At 41.8% G+C, this 26440-nt stretch overlaps 1 protein-coding gene across 1 annotated transcript; it reads left to right on the top strand.

Moving 5' to 3' along the window:
• The first annotated feature begins 1474 nt into the window (after positions 1-1474).
• LOC311228683 (uncharacterized protein) lies at positions 1475-16769 on the top strand. Its single transcript, XM_084314621.1, has 4 exons — positions 1475-5090; positions 7414-7572; positions 9742-9822; positions 15969-16769. The coding sequence occupies exons 1-4, from the start codon at positions 1775-1777 to the stop codon at positions 16085-16087; spliced, it is 3675 nt and encodes a 1224-aa protein (XP_084170747.1). The 5' UTR covers positions 1475-1774; the 3' UTR covers positions 16088-16769.
• The last annotated feature ends 9671 nt before the right edge of the window (positions 16770-26440 follow it).

Genomic DNA, 26440 nt, shown 5'->3' with positions numbered 1-26440 from the left:
ATCGTCATATTTTCAACATCAACTTCCTCCTCTTAGTGCTCATCATGACTGGGCAGGTACCAACACACATTCGAGTTGCATTCTGCGTCTCAGGTATAAGATAAGATAAGATATTCCTTTATTTATCCTCTTGGGGAAATGAATTTCAATTAGCAAAACTGTGACCAAGCTCACTTGCTTATCAGACCTTAGTAAATAAGTCGTACAACTGGAGACAGCCGCACCGGCACATTTTCTACATGATGTAAAGACTCGCTCACTCACTCACTCACTCACTCACTCACTCACTCACTCACTCACTCACTCACTCACTCACTCACTCACTCACTCACTCACTCACGCACGCACGCACTCACTCACTCACTCACTCACTCACTCACTCACTCACTCACTCACTCACTCACTCACTCACTCACGCACGCACGCACGCACTCACTCACTCACTCACTCACTCACTCACTCACTCAATCACTGTTTTTTTTTCCAGCAACAGATTACATTTACTACTTCATGTAATCCATTACACTTCCTAACCCTGTCCATGTCCTCTAACATGACCAAGGCCTAAACATGCAATCTATCTTTTTTTTGTGTGCACCACAGTCTTTAGATGTAGTGTTCTCAATTAAACTGTTTTCATTTTAGGTGCATCACATAACAGAAGATGGAAAATATCACACAAGAAGTTGGCTGCTCTCAGACTGAGAGATTTACTTCGCCAATCCCTCTCAAACGGCCAAGGACAGATTGCACAATGGCAACTCACTACAGTGGGAAAACCGGTTGCCACTTTCCAGAGCTGTTCACTTTTGGGGAAACAGAAGGCCCGGCATCGTTGCTGAATGACTTTGAGAATGATGCAGGCCGAATACAGACAGCAGAATCCGAGTGCCAAGGACATCAATGCAAAGACACCAACATTAATAAGATCCCTGTCACTGAGGTGACTACTTCATACACAGATGGTAAGATGCATGCAGTGGATTTCAGCTGTGAGTTTACACAACGCAAAGGATATCCATGTGAAGATGGTAGCATGAAAGATACTTTTGTTTCCAAGGCCACTGTTACTCTCGCAGATGATAATACACACAAAGGATCATCAGCAGCAGTCTCTGTTTACACTGCTGATAGACATTTCCCATGTCTGGGGAAAGATGAGACAGTTACACTTATCAAGACCGACAAGCCATCCAGCTCAGGAGATGATGCGGGAGGTGCGTCAGCAGAGTCTCACACATCAGATGACACAAGAGCTGATGCCTCCGCTCATCATGATTGCAAATGGCTGGGGAAATCACTCAAATGTCAGCCACCCTCCAGCCTCAATCCTCCACCCAGAAACAAAGACGGGAGACTGGGTGAGAGTGATGCTGTTCAAATCCCAGCAATCAACCCCAGAGCAGGTGAACATGTTGGGGAGGCCAATGTTCAAAATGACCATACCTATGAGGAAGTGCTGCCGTATGCAGGTTTTCGCCATGCAAAGGTTGGATCTCCTGAAGTCGGAGAGAGTAATCAGAAAGAAGATGAACATGGATTTGGCCATAATACCCCCTTCAGCAAGGATGAAGGAAAAGAGGCTGGGATTCGAACATCCCATTGTGACAAAGGCACTGAATCACCCTGTTGGTCTCCTGTAGGGAGACCCTCTGGGAACCTGGCAGTAGATGGAAAATATGAGGGGGGAAATGCATCCAGATGGGAGAACGATGTGAAAGAAAATGCACATATCTGTGATGGAGAAACAAAAGCCCAAGTTAATGAGGATGGTATGAATAATGATAAACCCACTTCTGACGCGATAGCTGAGAAAGCTGAATATGCTGAGGGATCCATTGATGCTTGGGGTGTGGTATTAGGTGGTGATATAATGAGCTATGTGGCTGAGATCAATATTAGTCTTAAAAATGATGACGCCTGTGAAACAACACCAGGGCACGCCATGGGCAAGATGATACCGGCAGCTGAAGCTTGGAGTAAAATGGACGATCATACAACTGAGACTCCGATGCCCGCGAGCATCAGTCAAGAGCCCACTGGAGGAGATAATGACACAAGCCCTTTCTGTGTAATTGACCCTTCAATCTGCAGCAAAGCTGACGCCTCGTCTGAAGAGAAACGCAGTAACTCGGAGAGTATCACAGGTGTGGGATATACTCTGTCGGTGCAAGCCCCTCAAAAACAAACTCCACTTGTAAACGGTTTGCACACAGGGCCGTCAGAATATACCAGCAGGGAACTTTCGCCATGTCAACCGACCACTTACTCTGAAGTCTGCAGTGGGAGGCTGAAGCATGAAGGTGAAAATGAGCTCACATGTCAGTCTGTCTCGGAACAGAATAATTATTCCATCACAGCCACCACTAACACAGACACGGGCAACGAGGGGGTCCACCAATATCCCAGCAGTAGTCCGCTAAGGCCTGTGGAGAACTGTCATGCCGGGGAAAGAAGGGAAGCAGATGTCAATGCAGTAGGAAACCTGTGTGGGGAGATGGATCCAGCTGGCAGCATTTCTATTTGTCAGGAGAACTTGGAGACACTCCAGGCCAAATGTTTACAGTCTGGAACTGCTGTGATGGATGGAGTGATGGTGGAGGAGGGAGAACGAGAGATGGGATGTTGTGGAGGAGTGAAAACTGTCTCAGATGGTAATTCAATCACAACAGTGGATAGACTATGGGAACATCAGAATGAAGAACACAATGCGGACATGGAAATATCAACTAGTGAGTGGATCAGTGACTGGACAGAGGGGAGAATGAGCAAATGTGATGACAAATCAACACTGCCTGTCGAAGCTGAACCGGGGAATGAGGCCTCCATGCTGAATTCTTCCACCAACTACAGACTCAACACCGAGATGTTCATGGTTGCACACGATGATGGACCTTTACCCTCCTTTGCTCCAGCTCCTCTTAGTGATGCAGTGGTGCCAGGCCTTTGTTATTTAAACACTGGACCATATTCACACTGTGTTGACAACACCACCACACACGCCATGGGCAAGATGATACCGGCAGCCGAAGCTTGGAGTGAAATGGACGATCATACAACTGAGACTCTGATGCCCATGAGCATCAGTCAAGAGCCCACTGGAGGAGATAATGACACAAGCCCTTTCGGTGTAATTGACCCTTCATTCTGCAGCAAAGCTGACACCTCGTCTGAAGAGAAACGCAGTAACTTGGAGAGTATCACAGGTGTGGGATATACTTTGTCGGTGCAAGCCCCTCAAAAACAAACTCCACTTGTAGACGGTTTGTACACAGGGCCGTCAGAATATACCAGCAGAGAACTTTCGCCATGTCAACCGACCACTTACTCTGAAGTCTGCAGTGGGAGGCTGAAGCATGAAGGTGAAAATGAGGTCACATGTCAGTCTGTCTCGGAACAGAATAATTATTCCATCACAGCCACCACTAACACAGACACGGGCAACGAGGGGGTACACCAATATCCCAGCAGTAGTCTGCTAAGGCCTGTGGAGAACTGTCATGCCGGGGAAAGAAGGGAAGCAAATGTCGATGCTGTAGGAAACCTGTGTGGGGAGATGGATCCAGCTGGCAGCATTTCTATTTGTCAGGAGAACTTGGAGACACTCCAGGCCAAATGTTTACAGTCTGGAACTGCTGTGATGGATGGAGTGATGGTGGAGGAGGGAGAACGAGAGATGGGATGTTGTGGAGGAGTGAAAACTGTCTCAGATGGTAATTCAATCAAAACAGTGGATAGACTATGGGAACATCAGAATGAAGAACACAATGCAGACATGGAAATATCAACTAGTGAGTGGATCAGTGACTGGACAGAGGGGAGAATGAGCAAATGTGATGACAAATCAACACTGCCTGTCGAAGCTGAACCGGGGAATGAGGCTTCCATGCTGAACTCTTCCACCAATTACAGACTCAACACTGAGACGTTCATGGTTGCACACGATGATGGACCTTTACCCTCCTTTGCTCCAGCTCCTCCTAGTGATGCAGTGGTGCCAGGCCTTTGTTATTTAAATACTGGACCATATTCACACTGTGTTGACAACACCACCACACAGTGCTCTCATAGCATGTCGGTCCCATCAGTGCCCTATGCACTTGTGCCCGAGGTTTTTGACACTTTCGAAAAGATCCAGCTGTCTCCAGATCATGCCGAGAGCCTCTGGGAAATGCTTCTCCCCACCAGCTCTCCCAGTCAGCAGTTTAAAACACTCGAGCACCAACTTCACCACTCGGAGAGCGATAACGAGGTGGAGGAGGAAGGAGGAGAAAAAGAGTGTCAACAGGAGAATATTGGATATGAAGATCTCTGCAGCGGATATAGATCTGATGAAGTCCCCAACTGTATCGTAACATACAGTCTCCCTGCTCCAGCAAGGCCTGAAGAGCCGCCCAGTAGCCAGTCAAGCCATGCTTTTTGTGGACCCTCCCAGTTTGACATGCCCCTCAAAGTGAAGCATTCAACTTTCTCCACTGAAGGAGACATCCCAGTCTCTGAGGACATCTCCTACCCCACGTTTGAGATGAAGGAGATGTTTGACTTGGTCCTACAGGAGCTGGAATTGTATTATGAGATCAGTCAAAACTATCATTTAGACACCAGGGCGTTATCATCTGAACAACACCGTGTGAGAGATGACTCCAGAAAAGACAACACTCCAGCAGCAGAGTACAATGGACCCAGGGAAGATGATGCTCCAGGCAACAGAGCCTGCCCTAGCAGCCCAGCAGCAGAGTGCAATGGACCCAGGGAAGATGATGCTCCAGGCAACAGAGCCTGCCCTAGCAGCCCAGCAGCAGAGTGCAATGGACCCAGGGAAGATGATGCTTCAGGCAACAGAGCCTGCCCTAGCAGCCCAGCAGCAGAGTGCAATGGACCCAGGGAAGATGATGATCCAGGCAACAGAGCCTGCCCTAGCAGCCCAGCAGCAGAGTGCAATGGACCCAGGGAAGATGATGCTCCAGGCAACAGAGCCTGCCCTAGCAGCCCAGCAGCAGAGTGCAATGGACCCAGGGAAGATGATGCTCCAGGCAACAGAGCCTGCCCTAGCAGCCCAGCAGCAGAGTGCAATGGAGACACGTCACTAGGTAACACCATGCTCATTCACTATTCGATTAAATTTACAAAACCACGTAGGCTATATGATATGTTTTTAATTTAGTACTGGTATCGGATCACCAGGCTAAAATAGGGTTTCAGTATCAGGAGAATTTCCCCAATATTAAAATCCGATACGAAGAGCCACATGGAACATGTCAGAAATCAACGCACATTTTTTGTATTTTTGACATACAGAATGATGATGGTAGGCCTATCTTTCTAGTGGTGAAAGATTGATTGTATCTCAATCATATTTGTCCAGTGACACCAAACTAATGGTCTAAGTAATGTTCAGTAATGTATAATAGATAATTGGTATCAGCTCTGGTTGATCCCCTGAAACCCCAAATACTCCCAAATCAAAGGTATATACCATGTACACATGTGCCTTCACAAAATCATCAAGGGGGGGGGGGGGGGGGGGGTAGTCTTACCCCAAAAATGCGATCGTTAGAAAACGCTTGGTTTAGGTCCGGTAAAGTAAGACACTGATCGTTACAGAAACATGTTTCAGGTTCGGTAAAATAGACATAGGGGGTCCTTACCTTAGCCAGAAGGTACTCCAAAAAGAATAATTCCAATGATCCCATTGACGATCGCGATTACTCATTTATATGTAATTACACGTGTTCACGGGAAACTCTAGGTTTTGAGGCGAGCAGATCTCTTAGCGATTGCTCTGCAAAGAGCTCCTCCCCCTCAGAGCGAGTCTTGACAGTCCAGTTCAGCCATTGTCTCTACTGATCCCTTTCTATCAGAGTTCAAAAGGTAGGCGATACTGCCACCTGGTGAGATTTGATCGGCATTGCAATTCCAACGTAGGCAAATGAGCCAGGGACGGCTAGAGTGATCCGGATGATCGTTTAGAACAGGGATCAAAGGAAAAAGATCAAAGGATCTAAAAACTTATTATTACGTTTTTGGGGCTCAAGCGTTGGCGGTGAAACACGTAATATTACGTGTTTGGCCGTCAAAGAGTTAAAACCGCCCAAGTAGAAAAACAGACCAGTGCAGACCTTACATTTTCTTCAAAAGTTATTCAGCCCTGTGTTCGACGTTGCCCTGTGACTCCTCTCGTGAGTTACTCTGTTTCTGTGTGCAGTTTGTGTGTGAGCCAGTGCCACTCCCACCAACAGGCACACAAGCATTAGTTTACAGAGGAGACATGCTGTGAAAACCAAAATGGCAGAAGGAACTAACTGGCCTCATATCTGCCAAAAAAGCTACTTAAATCAGTAGTGTGGGACCATTTTGGATATGACCAGGCAGTTGTTGAAAACAGATATCCAATGCCACAACGAGTCCACAGCATCTAACATGCTTTGCATCCTTGCCATCCCTGTATGACCAAGTCATGGTAAAAACCTAAATTAACATTTACTAAACCTAAACTAGCTGCTAAGTAACGTTAACTAAGTTGGCCCCAAAACAGTTAAACTAACCCTGGAGCTGTTCACCGTGGAGCAGACTTTACTTCCGTTTTCATTTTAGTTGATTTTACGGGGAGTTAGTTAGTTTGCAGGTTCGTTTTTTTCTCCAGCTCCAACAGTGAGGAATGGGAGGGGCTGGCCTGAGACACTCTCCCTCTCTCTATTTCTATCTCTCTCTCCCTCTCTCTGTACGTTAAAAAAACATTACACTATAAAAATTTACTGGATAGTTGATGATAATAAATACAAGAATGTAAAGCGTGTTGGACGCATTTATTGAATCCGTTGCTTGTAGAGTTTACATAGAAACAGCGCGACTCGCAAGAGGAGTTGTCACAGGCTGTAGAATGCAGGGCTGAAGAGCTAATGTCATAGCTTCTAAAATTGAAGGTGGGGGGTATCGGGCTCAGCCCGTCCCTTCCAGCTGGAGCTGACGTGAAATGCGGAAGTTATCAAATGCGAGCGAAACGCGCACTGTGACTGTCGAGTCCTGGCTCTAGGCGGAATCACGAATAGTGGTTTAAGAGAAGTTATTTATATTTCTAATGTGATTCATTGTGCACTAGTTAGATGATACGTTGCACATGTTATGACTTTGTACGTCTGCCATTTCCACCGCAAAAGGCATACAAGTAACAACAATACGACAACAAGAATAACAGTCGATCATAAAATGTTATCGTCGATATGGTCGACGAATCGTGACAGCCCTGATATCAATATATTGTCACATGGCTGTTACTAAGATAGTGATATCAATATATTGTCACATGGCTGTTAGGATAGTGATGTCAGTATATTGTCACATGGCTTTTACTAGGATAGTGAATTTGTTACCCCGTAATTAGTCCTCTTACTCATTTAACTCATCTTATATCAGGACATCATGACGATGACTGCAACCTGAAAATTCCTGGAGCTGAACCAGAGTCTCTCTGTACCACTGTGGCTCATGACAGCGAGCATGACATGCCCCTCGACTTCAACCAGCACTGCCCAGAGGAAGACGAGTCCATGTATTCTCCTGGGAAACAGATAGGTGAGAGGTTTGATACGTACTGTAGCAGGAATTGCATGTGCACACCTAATGTGTGTTTGGTGCTTCTGAGTAAAAGACTAAAGGCCTAGATGATACCGGTAAATATGGTAAAGATTTCTGTGTTGCAAGATGGCAGTGTTACAGTGATTCCCCTCATCTCCTTCAAAATGTACTGAAGATAAAACATAAAAGAATGATGCAATATATTTGACAGTGTAATACACTTGTTTCCTCACAGGGACAATAAAGTCTTATCTTAACTCATTCAGCACCACCGCTTAATCCACGAGATGGCGCTAGTGCGCCACCGCTCTAAGTCAATGGGGGGACTGTGAGATTTGCGAGTCCTTAAAATATATCTTAAAGTATAGCTATGGGTCTAATACACCCGTCGATTATCAGTTAGTTGCATCCAGTCAACATGTACAAAACGGATTGTTTTTTTCATCGGTACATTTCCGTTTTATAGCCTTTTGAATATGAGTATAACTTTGGGTGCCTCTGAGTAATTCCAGAGAAAGACGGATAATAGCCCTTTAGTGGAATACACTAAACAAGTTGTAATTTTTCGCCTGATTATCGTATCTTCCTGAAATCAATGCTAGATTATCAGTATCCTTCCTCGTGCATACATGAAAAGAGCATTGGACCGCGGGGCTCCGCCGCAGCCTCCTCAAACTCAAAGGCACACAGCCACACACACACACACAGCCGCGATCGCGGTAGAAAGACATATCAGATCAACGATCAAATTTATATTAGGGATGGGATTGAATATTCAAAAATTCTAATATTCGATCCCATATCTACATTTTAAGCAAACCATTCTTATTTCATTCTTTTTTATATTTAGAGGCAGCCTAATTTTCATAGCCTAATTGATCTAATTAAAAGATGCACATGCTACTGTTTCGGTTTGTTTATTAAAACCGGTTGATAGAAGTGCCTATTTATGTGATTTTAATGATCCATTCTATTAAAAAGAATAACTGAATTTAACTGACACTAAACATTTTAACTGAATTTAAACTGACACAGAAAATAACAATATATTTTTTATTAAAAAAAGAAAGTTAAAATATTTTTTTTTGTTTTTGGTTGGGGGGGGGGGGGGGGAATCGAATATTCGATCTTAAGAACCAGCGATTTTCGAATAGCACTTTTGATAGAAAGTCCCATCCCTAATTGATATATAGTCTTCTTACCTTGTATCTGATGTAATGCAAAAGAAATAATCCAATTATCTCATCGCCATTTGAAGTACTGGGCGCGGATGTCCATGCCACGTTCAACAGCATTGCATATTGAGGGGGGGGGGGGGCAGCCTCGCAGATGTGTGTATGAATCAGGTTACCTCGCCTGAGTATTTAAACCACGCCTGCACGGCTTGGATCGTCCCAGAATAGAAACTAGACCATTCCCAATGGGGTGCAATACCAACTGGAAGGTGTAGGCGGCGGTATTTGCCCTTTTGCGAGCTCAGACCCATTCCCAACAATAACATCAGGCTGGATGGATGAAAATGAATGGATATTGCTAATAAAAGAAATAACGATTAAAACCCGACTATACTCGGGTCTGGCGCTCAAGCGATGGCGAGTTAACCCGACTATCATCGTGACTGGCGCTGAATGAGTTAAAGCCAAGGTTATCTTCTGAAGGTATCTTTCTCACAAAAATAAGTTTCAGTGCATTTATGAACAGTGTGTGCATTAATTTGTGTTAGTGTTGAAACAGATTTGTATGTGTCCTGACATGCCTCTTTGTTATTGTTTTCTAGATTCTGTCTAACACTCTTTTCACAGAATTGACTTGGTGGTGATAGACTTGTGGTAGAAATGTCAGTCTGGCTAATTGAATCAAGAAGTACAATGAATTTGATTGACTTTATTCCCTCTCAAATTAACACAGCCTCCTTTTGTCAATATCCAAATATTCTTTCCCAAATAAGCTGCCGCTAAATGACGATGCTGTTATGAATGCCAACATCGGGAGCAGGTGCAGAGCTACGAATTAGACAGAATTTATCTCAAATTTCTTGATTAGTCTGTTGCTTCCTTCAATGAGCTTGGAGGATCAAGAAAAGAGGGCAAGGTTTGAGATAAGTCAGTTATAATATTTCTTTTTGCTGTTGTTGATGTTGTTTGAATGTCAGTATTGTGCTTTCAGATACCAAGGAAATGTGCGAGAAAAACAAACTGTGGCTACCATCGTTCTCGTTTCTTCCGTACCTGGAGCAATTGAGCACAAGTAAGTTTCACCATGTGAAGACAGATAGATAGACAGACAGACCGACAACCCAATAACCCATTTTGCTTATATCTTTGAACATTCACTCATTGTTAGTAATTTTTAAGGTGTCAAATATAGTTTGAAATTAATTGATGTCCCGACCAACAAAGACATCCCAAATAAGAAGATGGACGCGACAACAAAGTTAATTAAGCTACATATTTTTGAGGTTCGAGATTATTTCCTGGTGGAGATTTCAATATCTTCCTGTGGGTGCCAGTTAAGTGTGTGAGAGAGTGTAATGTAATCAGAAAAAATTTCAGCAATAGATTAATCGTTTTGTGTAGGTCAGACCTTCAAAGCTGTTGAGTCAAATTGAATCAAACCGAAAACTCAGATTTCATGATGCATTGGATCTTTGCCTAAAGACTAAAGACAAATCATAATTTTTTCTTTGTACTTGTTATTTGATTGAATGGTTACACCCCTACCAAGGTGCTGTTTTTAACTTTTAATAATGATAAAGCCATAGGCATAACCTGGACTAGATGCCTTAGGTGAAGTAATGAAAATGTCAATGGGTAATTCATTGTTGGCATAATTATCTTCGCCTCAGGGCCTGCTCACCCACAAGACACTGTTGGAGGTAAGCCAGGCAGACAGGAGACTGGAATACTACTCAGCTTGTACTGTTTGTACTGCTAAATCTTTTTTTAGATGCTCTTTGAATAAAGAAAGACTTTCCATTCATCTCAAGACAAAAAGAGAGAAATCCAAGACATCCATGTCACACAATCTAAAAAGTTTAATGTATTGGTTTATCATTATAATGAGCACCCCTGCACAAAGGAGGTGATAGGGATCATTTGGACAACTATCGTCCTATTTCCAGGCTACTTTGCTTGGCGAAAGGTCTTGAGACCATGGTAAATATTCAACTAAAGTTTTTTCTCTCAAATCACTCAATACCAAGTCCACATCAATCTGGATTCAGAGACATTCACAGCACAATTTCAGCCACCACATTGATTACTAATGACCTAATTTTGGCTTTAGATAATAGGAAACACTGTGCTGCTCTCTTTATAGATCTGTCAAAAGCTTTTGATACAGTTGATAGGGGTGTAACGGTACACGTATCCATACTGAACCATTACAGTACTGGACCTTTGGTTCAGTATGCGCTGTGTACCGAACGAATGCACGTGCAGAACTTTTTTTTGCGTGCAGAATTTAATTCAAAACTCCCAAGTTCACCCCTTCCCAAAATTGTTAGGTTTCATTATCCCTCTACCTGCCCCCTCATCACCGCCCCCCCCTTTCCCCTATTGCCACTTTTCCATAGCCCTCTTGACTTGTGAAGCGACCTTGGGTTTCTTGAAAGGCTCTATATAAATTTGATTTATTATTATTGCCGGATGTTGTTCGTTCAGCCCATGCACAACACAGAGATTACCTGTAATTTAGCCTAGCCTCATAGTATGGCGAACACACACACACACACACACATACAACCTCTCATTGCGTGATGTGGAATTGGTGCTAGATTGAGAAGGGGCTGTCTCTCGGAGATCAAATTAATGATAGTTTACGGCAGGGGTAGGCAACCCTAGGCACGCGTGCCTGCATAGGCACGCGGGGGGATTTGCATAGGCACAGGGGGCAGCATAAAAAAAAAAGAAAAAAAATGAAAATGATATATATATATATATTTTTTAAAATATTATAGTGAAATATTTTGCACTGTTGTCTCATTTATCTTGTTGAAATCCTCCCACAGGTTATTTTTACTACCACATATTTAATTGAGACCCTTTATTTGTTTATTATTTCAATTTAGCTGGAAATACATTGCTACATCATTCAGTAACATTTGCAGAGCCTTATAACAAAAAGATTATTACGGTCACCATTGTGACCAGTGGGATTAATCAACAAATTGTATTATTTATTTGTCTATTTCATTGAACATTGCACATGTTAAAAGCAATTTTTTTACTCAAAATGTGAGTATTACCAAGTCAACTTGTGTTCTTAAAACAATGACAATAAACATAGTTTTATTAGGTTGAAATAGTGTGGTTGTGTACTTATTTTTCTGTTAACTTATTATGGATTGAAAACTGAAAACCTTAATGCACAGTAACTGAACTCAATATTTTTAAGTTCTGGTAACTTATTATTATATTTTTTTTTACAGTGTAGTCTTGCGATCAATCAAAACTTATTTACACGATATACCTCACATTCACCCTCCATTCACATCCTGGTGTTCTCCATTAGGCCTGTAGGTGGAGCTATGACAGCACATGTACAGTACACACACCAATGGTGTGTGATGTGTCCAAAAATGAATGGGCAAATGTGAGTGAAATGGTCGCACTGTATGCAGCTGTTTGTCTGCATTGCATCCCCCCCCCCCCCCAACTCAGATTTAGGGTTGATACAACCATCATAATAATATTGTTAATAATAACAATAACAATAATGATGTAATAATGTAAAAATTATCATTAAAAAGACCTGATTATGAGAAAAAAAAAATTACGATGCATGGAATATTGTTGAGGCACACTAGTTACAACTATATTTCAAACAGGCACTCCATGTCAAAAAGGTTGCTGACCCCTGGTTTACGGCATATAGAACGGACATTCATACACAGCAACGTGCCTTCAAACAATGTGATAAACATGAGGGATGAGTTACATTAAGTGCTAAAACAGAAAAGTAGGCTACTTACATTCTTGACACTAGAATGTAGGCCAGCTGTAGTTTACATAGCTTGCATAAAACTGTCTTGAGGTTCCACAAGTTAATCAAAATTTGAAGTATTTCCAACGGTTGTTGTTCATTCCTACTCGCTCAATGACGTCGTGTGTCTCCTATCTGTCATGCAGCGCATTCAGGCCATGCCCACCGGGGGCTGTTTTTTTCACAATCTACAATAATATAATAATATATATATATTTTTTTTAACAAGCTGATTATTCATTGGAATATAGAATATTCATTGACAGCCCTACTTAACAATTACTGCACACTACATCACCCCTGAGTGGAACCAAACTTCCCCCCACTGTACCGAAAACCCTTATCGAACCGTGACTTCAAAACCGAGGTATGTACCGAACCGTGGTTTTTGTTTACCATTACACCCCTAACAGTTGATCATCACCTGCTCTTCAAAAGGTTATCTAGTATTGGCTTGGACAATACTATAGTGTACTGTATTGCTGACACTGTTCAGTTGGCCAATGAGAACTTGCATCTTTCTTTTAATGTTCTTCTTTTATCAATCTTAAATTAGTCCTTAAGGTTCCAAAAATTTTCTCTGAACTAGGAAAAACTGCTTTTTCCTTTGATTCTTCCTTCTTTTTCTACATTTTGCTATACTGTGTCGACTTGTAACTGCCTTAGCTGATTTCTTTTTATAGTTTATTCATATGTATTGTGCTTATGTATGAAATTGCTGATAAACTGTGTCTTGTTTTGTAAGCTCGTCATTGCTGTAAATGAGGGTAACTTTGGTGTCTTAGAAGTTGAAATAGTTGAAAGGTTTCAGTGTTGATGGTCATTCAGGGCTGAACAGTGCGAGATATATGTTGCACGTGCTACAGCAACATCGGTCTGTGCGATGAATGGATTTACTTCAGTAGCACCCGTGCGATAGGCATTCGGTTCATATCGATACTCTTATTTTGAAAATCCTGTGGCAAGTCTCATCTCCGCAGAAGCGCAGCTCCAGCCATAATATCTATGGCTCCGGCAGCTACCAACGTTCGGTTCATATAGATACTCTTATTTTGAAAATCCTGTGGAGAGTCGTATCCGCTCTATAGCACAGCTATATACCATCTGATCTCAGGTAAGGAATCTATTTGACCAGTCTTAGGATAATCAGACATGTTTTCACGGAGATATAAGCTTTTCCCCTGTGTGAGATATGGCTGTTTGGCTGTGCGAGTGATCAGGAACTAAGAGAATCGATTTTCAGCTTGCGGCACCAGCGTGCATACGTACACATATACTATCGATAATCTAGCGTTTATTTGAAAACGATTAATAAATAGGCCGAAAAATGACAACGTTCTAGAATATTCCAGTACAGGGCGTTTATCACGGAATCTTTTTTTTCCCTTGAAAACGAGGGCTTTTTAAAATGCTATAAAATGGAAATGAACCGATAAAAAAACAATCCGCTTCGACAATGTTGACTGGAAAATTAGTCATTGATAAGCGACGAGCAGATTAGACACATAGCCATAATTTTAAACATAGATTAGGCGATATTAACGCTAATATTGAAGTGGATGGTGGGCATTCAAGCACTAAATGTGCGCCCCCTGCTGGGCACTGAAAGTGTTAAAGGCCGAAATTAACGTTACGTTAGCGTAAGCTAACAACAAGCTAACGCTGATCAGAGCCATACAGGCAGAGAGAACAGCAGAGTGGGGACTGGGAAGGAGGGGGGGGGGCAGGCGTTCCCCCTTTCTGTGTGTGCGTGTGCGTTTGGAAAGACCAGATGATTGAAGTATAGTATATTGATGGTAAATGTACTGAGGATGGACAGATAATGTTGATATTTAAACATAAAAAATACAATACATAATAAATGTATTCATGATCATCATGCAACATAAAACAATTGCAGGAACGGTTTGGGAGAGGAAGGGGTTTTAGGTTGCGTGTTGTGAGTTCCAAATAAAAGTTTAAAGCTCAACGTGGCCCTTTACCGTGAACAGGAGGTCTATTTGTATTAAAAACAATAGATTGTTTTTCCGTTAAAAGTCTGGAAGAGGTAAATTATTATTTTTCAAATTATATTTTCGTTACCTTTTTTGAGTTGATCTAAATGTTACTGATTGTGTTAAATGAGCTTATGATATCGTCTCATATCGATTGCAGGCACCTGCATCGTATCGTGGCAGATATCGGCAAATATCGTATCGTTGTCCAAATAATCAATATCGTATTGTGATGAAACTGGTGATTCCCAGTCCCACCCCTAGTAGACTCCATACATCCAACACCAAATCCCATAATTCCTTACACATAACGTGTCTGGCTGTGTGACGTGAACTTGTCAGCATGAAAATGACAGCCAAACATGGCACTGCAACTAAATAACACAAATACAATAGGCACATTTGTGACTGTTACAAATATAACACGTTTTATACTTGTGCTACAAGATTTTGGCCTGTGCTACAAAACTATCAACCTCTGTAGCACCAGTGCTATGTGCAAAAAAAGTTAACGTACAGCCCTGTCATTATAATATAAACATTAGTTTATCCAATCTAATAACCAGTCTGTTTTCTAATCACTATCCTTTGTCATTTCTAAATTGGTATTTCAGCCAATCTTTTGGTATTTTTCTGCAGCAGCTAGTTTAGCTTGATCTGTCCGTCTGTCTGTCACTCTGTTGGTCTGTCAGTAAATTTTCTTTTTAATGTTTGCCATTAGATGGTATGATACATGGTAGAGATAAAATTTGGCATAATGATAGATATCTTGTGCTGTGCAAAGGTATCGCAATAAATATAAATGAAAGGTTGTGAGCACAACTCCAATAGTTTCTTACCGGGTGCATGGTTTAGACAGGCTCTCATATAGTAAAATATATAGCCAGCACTCACGGAAATGTCCTTTAGGTACTTTTATTGACCACTGGCAGCAATCCAACACAACCTAAGCATTTCAGCCATAAGCCTTCCTCAGCGTTATACTAAGAGTGGAAGTGCCTCTTATGTAGAAGTCCCAATGACAACTTAAACAGTGTATTCTATATGGAAAGAATATACTTATATGGTTGTTTGATCTTATTGGGAGAATTTAATTTGTGTGTGGATATATATTTCTTTTTCTTTTCTTTTCTTTTTCTTTTTTCTATATGGATTTTGATCCGATGGGTAGTGGAACATGGTATATTCATTGTACATGTCTGAAGGTGTCTACAGTTGTGATTGGAGGATCAAGAAAAGAGGACAGGGTTTGAGATAAGTCAATTGAAGAGATTTTGGTCAGAAGCAATCTGCATGATGCCACTTGATAGAAGAACAAGGCCCAGGTTGAAACTAACCTGAATGATGTTTTAATGTAGAAGGAGTGAGAGTTATCATTCCAATAGTGTGTTGTGGTGTTTTCTGTCTCGCCTGCAGGACAACCAGATCAGCACAGAAGACTGGAGCCACTGACAACCTGCTCACGTCCAATCAGAGTGGGACTCTCGAAGAGGGCAAAGACCAAACGCCTGCATCAGCCTCACCCCTACAAGTAATCATGAGAGCATAATGTGCATGAAATGTTTCATCACAAGTTAAAAACACTGCTCTCTCAAGTAAGCTCTGTCAGGATTGTGATTATTTTAAGACTTTTTGTACAGGCAAGTTCAGATTCTCTGCGTTTTTCCTCTGCCTTGTGTTGTTCTGATCGCATCCCTGACTTGAGAAGACTCTGTTTTAGTATTTCAGCTAACGTTAAAATGTTGTTTCCTGCCATCCGCATTCAAATTCACTCATGACTATTTATTTGGTATTTGTTGTTTTAGTATTTCAGCACAAGTTAAAACATACTGCCATCCGCATTCAAATGCAATACTGTTGGACTATTTTATATTTGTAGCTGCAGTTTTAGAATACTCAGAATGTTCTTGTTTGCTGCATTTTCACATGTTATGCTATTTATAACACAGGCTATTTATTTATTTATTCCTGCTTGTTTATTATTATTTATTCATCTTTTGATGTTGTTAATGTATGTGGTTTACATTTTAATGGGCTGTCTTTATGCCACATATCGTATAGCATTTCCGTGAGAGTGGTTGGTGTTGAGTTTCAAAAGACATGTTCCCCGGAGGATGAAATATTAATGGCAACAGGCAGTTTGTTGTATGCAGTATGGCTGCATCCGGGGTCAAACTGCATTACATGTTCATTGTTATTACATACAGTGAGGGGCCATTCCCTGTATGGATATTGTTCTTGTATGATTCATGAAAAGCAAGTAAATTATTATAACAGTGAGTGTGGAGTCGTCTTAACTAATTAGCATAATCATCGTTTTATACATGCCACGGAAACACAAATTGTCCTACCAAAAAAGTATGCAGAGTGAAAACTGTGGGTTCAGTATTATAATTCACAACGTCACAGTCTTGCAAAACAGAGCCTTTTTATCTGTTGCAAAGTGTGGGTTGACAGCTGCACCAAGAACCGCAAGATCAGCGAACTAAATGCATGAGTTCAGGAGGTTAATTAAAGAAACAGTCATCAGGGTCATTATACTTTAATTTGGAGTATCAGATGAGGTAATGACATTTCAAACTATCGCCTTCTCTAAGATGGGCTAATGTAGCCCCACCATACTTTGGCATATAGTTTAGAATAGAGTTTTTACCCAAAAAATATGAAGAATTTCCTTAGTATAGCATTCCTTAGTAGTTACTGTAGGTGGAGAGAGTGAAGCCTGTAATCTGATTACTCCTCCTCTGTACTACTGTATGTCCTTGATTGATTGATTGAAAACTTTATTAACAGATTGCAGAATGGGTACAATACAGTACAGCTCAATACACACAATTGTTAAGGGGATGCAGACCAGAGAAAGACTTTCGTCTTGTTTACATCAGGGTCCCCCATTTTCAATTCATCAGGACATATATGACATACATGACATACAGATAGTCAGTACTGCTACATCTATACATTTATGACATACCAGATTTGCAAATACAGTACTGTTTGTGATACAGAAGGAGTCAAGAAAAGGGAGTATATACATTTGACGTAGAAACTGTACATTGGAGGAGGTTGGGTGGGGGGGGTTGGGTACGTTGGGATATTGACAACCATACTGGGTAATTTACATTGGAGGTGGTTGAGGGGGGGGGGGGGGAGACACTGTACAAACAAACAAAATTGTACATTGGACTATTGACAAAACCATACTAGGTAAATGACTGTACATTGGAGGGGGTTGGGTTAGGATATTTACAGGGGCCAGTGTTGAATTGCAGTCTCCCGTAGGTGTCCCTTGAGAGAGGTTTTGAAAGTGGGTAGTGATCCACATTCCTTTACAGCTTTGGGTAGGGCGTTCCACATTGATGTGGCATAATTGCGAAACGTGTTTAGTCCCTTATTTGAGCCGAATCTGGGTTTAACATGATTTGTGGAGCTCCCTCTGGTGTTGTGATCGTGGTATTCACTGACCTTTGGGAAGTATTTTGACATGTACATGGGTACCTTGGTCGTGTAGTGTATCTTGTAGACCAGGCCCATTGCAAGTTGCTGTACTCTGTCGTCTACTCTAAGCCATCCTAGGTTGTCAAAGTGGGCAGGGGTGAGGTGGGTTCTAGGAGTAAGGTCAAGCAGTAGTCTGTCTTTCTGTCTTCTTTTTCACGGAGACCCCCTATGAGACCTGTTCAAGGACATTTAGTGGCATTTGGGACCCCTGGACATCTACGGGGACCCACCTTGAGAACCACTACCAATGAACAACCGTGTCTCGGGTAGTGTTTTATTCTTTTACTCACACACTGATTTTAGAACAACAGCCATGCAGCCGAAACAAATACAGTTTCTCTCAGCCCAAAGGAAGATATGTAGCCATGGTTTCTCTCAGCCCAGAGGAAGATATGTAGCCATGGTTTCTCTCAGCCCAGAGGAAGATATGTAGCCCTGGTTTTGTTTGGTTGGTTTAAAAAGGTAGATATGTAGCCCTGGTTTTGTTTGGTTGGTTTAACAGACAATGGAGGGAAAAGTAATGATAGATGTAACTGTCTTCACCTCATGGCTTGTTTACTTTTCAGATCCAGCTCGCAGGTCCCTGAATGTGAATGGAAAGAGTATATATATATCATCCCAGATCGTGTCTGAACAAATTCAGGGACGGTGCTTGGATGGTATGAAGAAAGGCCTAATTTATATACCATACAACCACATTTTATGGATTTGGGTTCCTCTTCAGTTGGGGAGAAATAAATCAGTTTGGGATGGTTCCAGGAAGTGTGTGAACAATTATTGTAAGCCCTGACCAAACCCCCCCCCCACACACACACATACATTACCCACCCACAGACACATGCACACGCACGCTGTGGCTGCCTTACAGTCCATTCACCTCACATCAGCAGGGCAGCCCCAGAGTGTTTTCAGCATTTTATTTATCATCTGGCAGAATGCCTGCAGCAAAAAGAGAAAAGAAACTAGGCATGACTTTGCAAAATTCTGTTGGATCCACAGAGGGACACGATTATATAGATTAATGATATTCAATCTAATCATTAGCAATTGTCTCTGAAGGCTGTGCAGTGGAATTCTATATCACTGAATATTAGGGCTGTACTTGAGATTCTTCTTCTTCGATTTTGTCAACTAATCGATTATTTGCTCTAATCAACAAATCTGTACAATTATGTTTAATATATTATGGTCCTTCTGTAGATAAATGCAGTCATGCAGAAGGACCTCTTTAAATGGAGTAGGCTTCTTATTAAAGACCAACGCATATTGGTGAATAGTATTGTGATGCAGGATATGTGCTTTTTATGTCAGTAATGACTAAAAATCATTCACCTTTAATTGAACCCTGGCACTGAAGAACCATACTGTCTGTTTTGAAACTTGGACGGACCATGTATTTGCAGTTGTGAAGTTAATCTAAATCACTCAGTGTAAATGTGTTATATCACAAGAAACTACTCAACATCTCTATTTAACTATGAGTGAACACAACACTCTAACTTTCCATCTTTAGATAATTAGGTTTGAAAACATTGTTCCTCAGATAACTTAAACAGAGTTATATGATTCTTTGTCTGAGGTACTACTCAATTAATAAGACCCCATACCTTTTTTTACTAAGACCCTAACAACCAATTAATCCTCTTTGGAGCAACAGTTTCTCAGGAGGTAGAGCGGTTGTCTGTTAATCTGATCCCCGGTTCGATTCCGGCTCCTCTCTGCAGCATGTATAAGTAGTATCCTTGAGCAAGACACTTAACCCCTAACTGCTCCATGGCTGCCTCCGCCATTGGTGTGTGAATGTGTGAGTGAACGTGAGACATAAGTTGTAAAGTGCTTTGGATCCGGCTATTTACCATTCATGAGGGGGCAGCCCTACTAACTATTTACATTCTAGGATACTCCAACATACATGCAACAATGAGTATACTATAACAACGACATGGAACACATAAATACCTCAGTCCTACTGACTATATTTACATTCTAGATGCAATATACATGCAACTGTGACATGGGTCACATAAACACTGTAAGAAGCTAATTGTTCCTTCAATGAAGATTATGGTCATATTCATAGTTGAATAGTTGAGTATTATTATCAGTATTAGTATTGGAGGGTTCGGAAAAATATAGACCCACTCCAATAAAGTCTTATTTGCTCAGCATATGTTGAACCTCCTATCCGCCTAGCTGTTTTGTTTGGTTGATGACCTGCGGTCGAAGACCTTCTCCTAAATCCTCCTATATTTGATTGCGTCCAGCCTTTGCGCTTTTAGAGTTTGAAAAATACTGTATCTTCAAAAGGTTTGCAAACGCAAAATGAAATACAATGGGAGTGCTATTCTGACAGCCCTACTGTGCATATGAGAATCATGGAGATCTTAATGGTTTTATATGAATATTCCCTCTCCCCTCTTTCCAAAGTTGCTTGCCTACAGTAGCAACAAACTCTGAATGTGAAACATCTCATTACAGCCTAATGGTCGATTCATAACCTTAAAATGCCTAATTACCAGAATGGAACCATGTCTGTTCGTTTATTTATTTTTTTATCCATCCAAAAAAGATCGACATCACCTATCTCTCTTCCTTAATGTGATCTTATTACATTAATGGAAGATGTTTCAGTTCCCTTAAACTTGAATCTGGCACTTGTGTCCTGTGACATGAAAGAGATATTAATGCATTGGAAGGGGTGAAGGGACTTCAAAGCCTCCCGAAGAGCCAGAAGGTATCTCTGGCTTTTTGAAGTTCTTAGAATATGAACTCCTCCCATTTCTCAGAGACGCTCCTCTGTGTACAGTAATTCATTTAGCTCAAATTAGGAGCTCTCGACTACTGAAATGCACTCTTTACTGGCCTCACAAAATAGAACACAGAGAGACGTCGGCTCATACAAAACTCTGCAGCTTAACTAGAACCAAGAGGAGAGAGCACATTAGTCCAGAAAATGACGATCATCTACTACTGGTTTACTAAAGGTTCCCAGCAACAACCAAAAGATAATCAGGGATGCAGCCGTTGCTAATTACCAAAGCTATGTAACACTTCACCTACGGACATTAGGGAGGATAGCTCACTAAATGTTTTCAAAAGTATAGCCTTTTAATACATCCTTCCACTTATATGGATTACATCCACTCTGTGATTATTGCATTGTAAAGTAGAGCTATTTTATTGTTGTTTATGCTGCTAATTAATTAATAAAATTGTAATGCATCCTGCCACTTTGCACTCCACACTATGATTGTTGTATTGTGCAAACTCAAATTTGAGATTTCCATTGTATGATACCCTGTGTCCAAAAGAGTTGTATAGTTGTGATCTTGGCAGATAAACATTCATAATATCAGGGTCCGGCACCCTGTTCATGATTTTAACAAAGGTTTTTGAGAAATTCAAGAAACCTTGATTTATACTGATGGGCATGGGTGTATTTTAAAGTTATAGTATAAAGACGACAAAAGCACAGCACAAAATATTGTAGATGATTGTAAGCCAGGATTAACAAGGTATACAAAAAAAAGTAATATACAATGGAACTACAAAACTGACTTCAACTAAAGTAACTCCAAGTGTTTTATGATCATCTAATGGGGAACATTATTATTACCTGCATTGCTTTTACCCTTTTTATTATTATCTGCATTGCTTTTATTCTGTAAATGGTATGCTCTATTTTATGCAATTCTTGCATGAAAGGTGCTATACAAATAAAGTGAATTATTATTATCATTATTTATTATTAATATTATTTCTATGTTTTACAAAATTAGAACACTACACTCCCATTTTAAAAAGATTTATTTTATTTTGAACGTTTTGAATAGGCCATTACAAAAGAAAAAGAAAAGGATTTTTTTTTTCCGATTACTACTATTACTGTCGACACAGAGAACATGTTGGAAAGTTTGTCGTTTAGTCGGCACATTATCACATCCCTAATGGTTACCCTTTGCGTTTGTACTAGAAGGTATTTCTACTTCTTTTCGGGCCTCATGGCCCCCAATGGTTAGATGTCAGCTGTAACTGTGAGCAAAAAGAAAATGTGACCGGGACAGATTTTAATGAGTATAAAAATGTCTATCAAGCGATGATAGATCACAGCTTGCTCTCCCTGTGCAGGGGGGAAACTGTACAGCAGGACGTTTGTTTCTTCTATTTTCTTTCTTTCTCTCTATCTCTCTCTCTCTCTCTCTCTCTCTCTGGCGCAGCAGTGGCTCAGGAGGTAGAGTGGTCGTCTGGTAATCAGAAGCTTTCCGGTTCAAAAAGGGCAGCAAATTAGACCCAGGCAACTACCGCCCTGTTTCTATTCTCACCTCCATCTCGAAAGTCATGGAAAAAATAGTCTACGAACAGGTCGAAAAGTACCTAGCGGAAAAAAATCTAATCTACGAATTCCAATCTGGCTTCAGAACATCCCACTCCACTGACACATGCCTTCTCTATTTGAATGACCACATCAAACAAGAGGTGGACGCAGGCAAATACTGCGGCATGGTCATGCTGGACCTACAAAAGGCCTTTGACACGGTCAATCACTCCATTCTGATTGACAAGCTAAAAGCAATTGGTTTTGATAGTCTATCAGTGAGCTGGATGCAATCCTACCTTGAGGGGAGGGAACAGATGGTGGAGGTAAACGGTACCCTATCCCCCCCCCTCACAGTGAGCTGTGGTGTTCCACAAGGAAGCATACTAGGACCGCTACTGTTCCTAATTTATGCAAATGACATGTCGTCAGCTTGTGACTGCAACTTGTTCCTGTTTGCGGACGACTCAGCCCTGCTGGTCTCTGACAAGAACAAGTTACAGGTTGAAAAAACCCTCAGCTCGGAACTAGGCAGAATCTGCATATGGCTCGCTGATAACAAACTATCATTACACATGGGCAAAACAGAGTCCATTCTCTTCGGTTCAAATAACAAACTCAGCAAGACCGACGGCTTCTCAGTTACAGTGGGTGACAATATTGTCACAAGGAAAGATGAAATTACCTACCTGGGGTCCATCCTAGAGGCTAATCTCTCCTGTGACAAAATGGCATCCAATGTAATAAAAAAAGTCAACCAACGAACTCGATTCTTGTACCGGATCTCCTCTCTGGTAAACAAGAACACCCTGAAGACTCTGGCAGGAGCACTCATTCAGGGGTACTACGACTATGCTTGCACCTCATGGTACCAAAGCACCTCAAAGGCGCTAAAAACAAAATTACAAACATCTCAAAACAAACTGGTCAGACTACTGCTTGACCTTACTCCTAGAACCCACCTCACCCCTGCCCACTTCGACAACCTAGGATGGCTTAGAGTAGACGACAGAGTACAACAACTTGCAATGGGCCTGGTCTACAAGATACACTACACGACCAAGGTACCCATGTACATGTCAAAATACTTCCCAAAGGTCAGTGAATACCACGATCACAACACCAGAGGGAGCTCCACAAATCATGTCAAACCCAGATTCGGCTCAAATAAGGGACTAAACACGTTTCGCAATTATGCCACATCAATGTGGAACGCCCTACCCAAAGCTGTAAAGGAATGTGGATCACTACCCACTTTCAAAACCTCTCTCAAGGGACACCTACGGGAGACTGCAATTCAACACTGGCCCCTGTAAATATCCTAACCCAATCATTCCAACCCCCTCCAATGTACAGTCATTTACCTAGTATGGTTTTGTCAATAGTTCAATGTACAATTGTGTTTGTTTGTACAGTGTCTCCTCCCCCCCCCCCCTCAATGTACAGTGTTACTTGTTTATACAGTATGCCCCCCGCCCCCCCCCCCCCCCCCCAACCACCTCCAATGTAAATTACCCAGTATGGTTGTCAATATCCCAATGTACCCAACCCCCCCCACCCAACCTCCAATGTACAGTTTCTACGTCAAATGTATATACTCCCTTTTCTTGACTCCTTCTGTATCACAAACAGTACTGTATTTGCAAATCTGGTATGTCATAAATGTATAGATGTAGCAGTACTGACTATCTGTATGTCATGTATGTCATATATGTCTATATGAATTGAAAATGGGGGACCCTGATGGAAACAAGACAAACGTCTTTCTCAGGTCTGCATCCCCTTAACAATTGTATGTATTGAGCCGTACTGTATTGTACCCATTCTGCAATCTGTTAAATAAAGTTTTCATTCATTCATTCATTCATCCTCCCAGCAACATGTCGAAGTGTCCTTGAGCAAGACACTTAACCCCTAACTGCTCCCTCCCTCCCGATGAGCAGGTTGGCACCCTGCATGGTTGCCTCTGCCGTCTGTGTGTGAGTGAATGGGTGAATGTGAGGCATAAGTTGTAAAGCGCTTTGGATAAAAGCACTATATAAATGCAGTCCATTCTCTCTCTCTCTCTCTCTCTCTCTCTCTCTCTCTCTGGCTTTCTAACAAAACATGTATCACACATACAGCCTGGCCTGTTCATGTGTCTGTCGTTATTAGATGGTTTAAAGACGCGATAGTATTTACAGTACAGATGCGTCTTTATTTATCATCAAAGGAAAGCGGAAGTGCCAAAGTGCAGTAAGAATACAGTAAGAGTTTGTGTTTTGCATACTGATAGTCCTTCAGTATTCTACAACACGCTGCACGCATGCATTCACACATGTGCCCGAACACACATACACGCAACAGTCTAGCCTGCTCGTATTTGCTGCCTTTCACAGATCAATAGCAATCACTGGGCCACAATCCCAGAATCAGCTCATCGACTTTGGAACTAAAAATACACTGTGGTGTCCACCCCCTCGGCACGCTGTAGACTCTGTGCAGTTTTCAACTAAGTGACAGAGACCAGAACTGATGATCATTGCTAACAGGAAGGCCAAATCTTACAGTATCTGAAATAATAGCTTGTGTAGTGTCTATACACGGACATATAATTCAATATGGTTCTAAATGATTGAAGTATTTGAAGTGCACTTTATCCTGGCCAAACATTTAACCAATCCCAAAAGTGAACACGTCGCTTGTGAGAGAGTAACCAATTCAAGTGCTCATCATTCTTGCAAGTATTCGGAATTGTCTTAAACTCTCAAACTTAGGTCCAATCATCAGGTTTATTAGATGTGAGGCACCTCTTAGTCAGTCAGTAACTCACTCACGGTTAACCACTGTGTCCGTCGCGGCCGGCGACACAGTCATTTTGCTTCGCCTCTAGGACTGTGTGCTTGTATTGCCCAGGCCTGAGAGCACAATAATCTCCATTCTAGTCGGTATTGAGCAGCGTCCAGGCTGCCAGGTGGAGGAAATGGAGAGTAAAAGAGGATTTGTCAGTATTATGACATAACCCTTCATGTTTAGTTGGCATGGCTCCAAGAAGGCTCTAATTAAAATCATGTTGACTGCAGGCCATCAGAACCAAACAAAACAGATACTGTAGATCAGGCGAAAGGGGGGAGGGGGGGGGGGGTTGATCAGACGCAAGGCCATTGTTGGATAGGAGAAGCAGGACAGCTTTTCCAGGCCCCTAACTCAGGCAGGGCCCATAGTGTGAGAGCCTATGTGAAACCGGTCTTATTTGACATGCCCTGAGTGGGAGTTGACCCCCGGTCTCCCGCGCCGCGGGCGGCATCACAGACCACTAGACCAAGAGGTGAATTCACTTCGTCTGGATGCCTCTGGGGAGTGAGTTTACTTGCAGTACCGCTTAACGTCCACAGCCACTTCACTACACTGTCCATCGTGACTGTGGATAGACACGCGGTACCTCCGTTACATATGCACAATGGTTTGGGTCACTCTGTAAAGTGACCCAAATAAGCAGGCAAGTGCTATATTTGCAGCTTCAGAATAGAAGCCAGCACCTCTGTGCTTTGTGGTGGAATGATCACCCATGGTGGTATTCCAATAAAGGTTCATGGTAGCATTATCTAGTGTATATATTTAGTGTTAAACTAACATAATGGCCATTGCTTGTTAGGTTTTCAACCTATTTTCAAAACACTGTCTTTAGTGCCTTGTGTGTTCATCAAGCACAAAGAAGTACAATTTCCTATTTTGCATTTTAACATTCTTGTGGCTAATTTATTTATTTTAACCAGAGATGGAGCCGTCACTCCAGAGCTCTATGAAACGACTGCAGGTCGTTAAAGCAAGTGAGGAGGTGAAGTATGAGGATTTCGGGGCTCCGCGGGTACTAGCTGGGTTGTACACTTTAGAAGATGTGTCCCATGAAGCAAAGTGATTTATTGTGATTTAATGGACATCAGTAAATCCACAGTGCAAAACGTCCGTCTGAGTCAGGGCCAAGCCAGTCTGCTAAAGGCTCATTTACCACCAGCCCTCCCAAACAAGTTCCATAATCTCTCATAATTCCATTGTGATACTTCATCAAGTTAAGTGCAGGTTGCTGCACTATTTC

Source organism: Notolepis coatsorum (genome assembly GCF_963971535.1).
Source record: "Notolepis coatsorum genome assembly, chromosome: 5".
Lineage (NCBI taxonomy): Eukaryota > Metazoa > Chordata > Actinopteri > Aulopiformes > Paralepididae > Notolepis > Notolepis coatsorum.
This window is presented reverse-complemented; position numbering and strand designations above follow the sequence as displayed.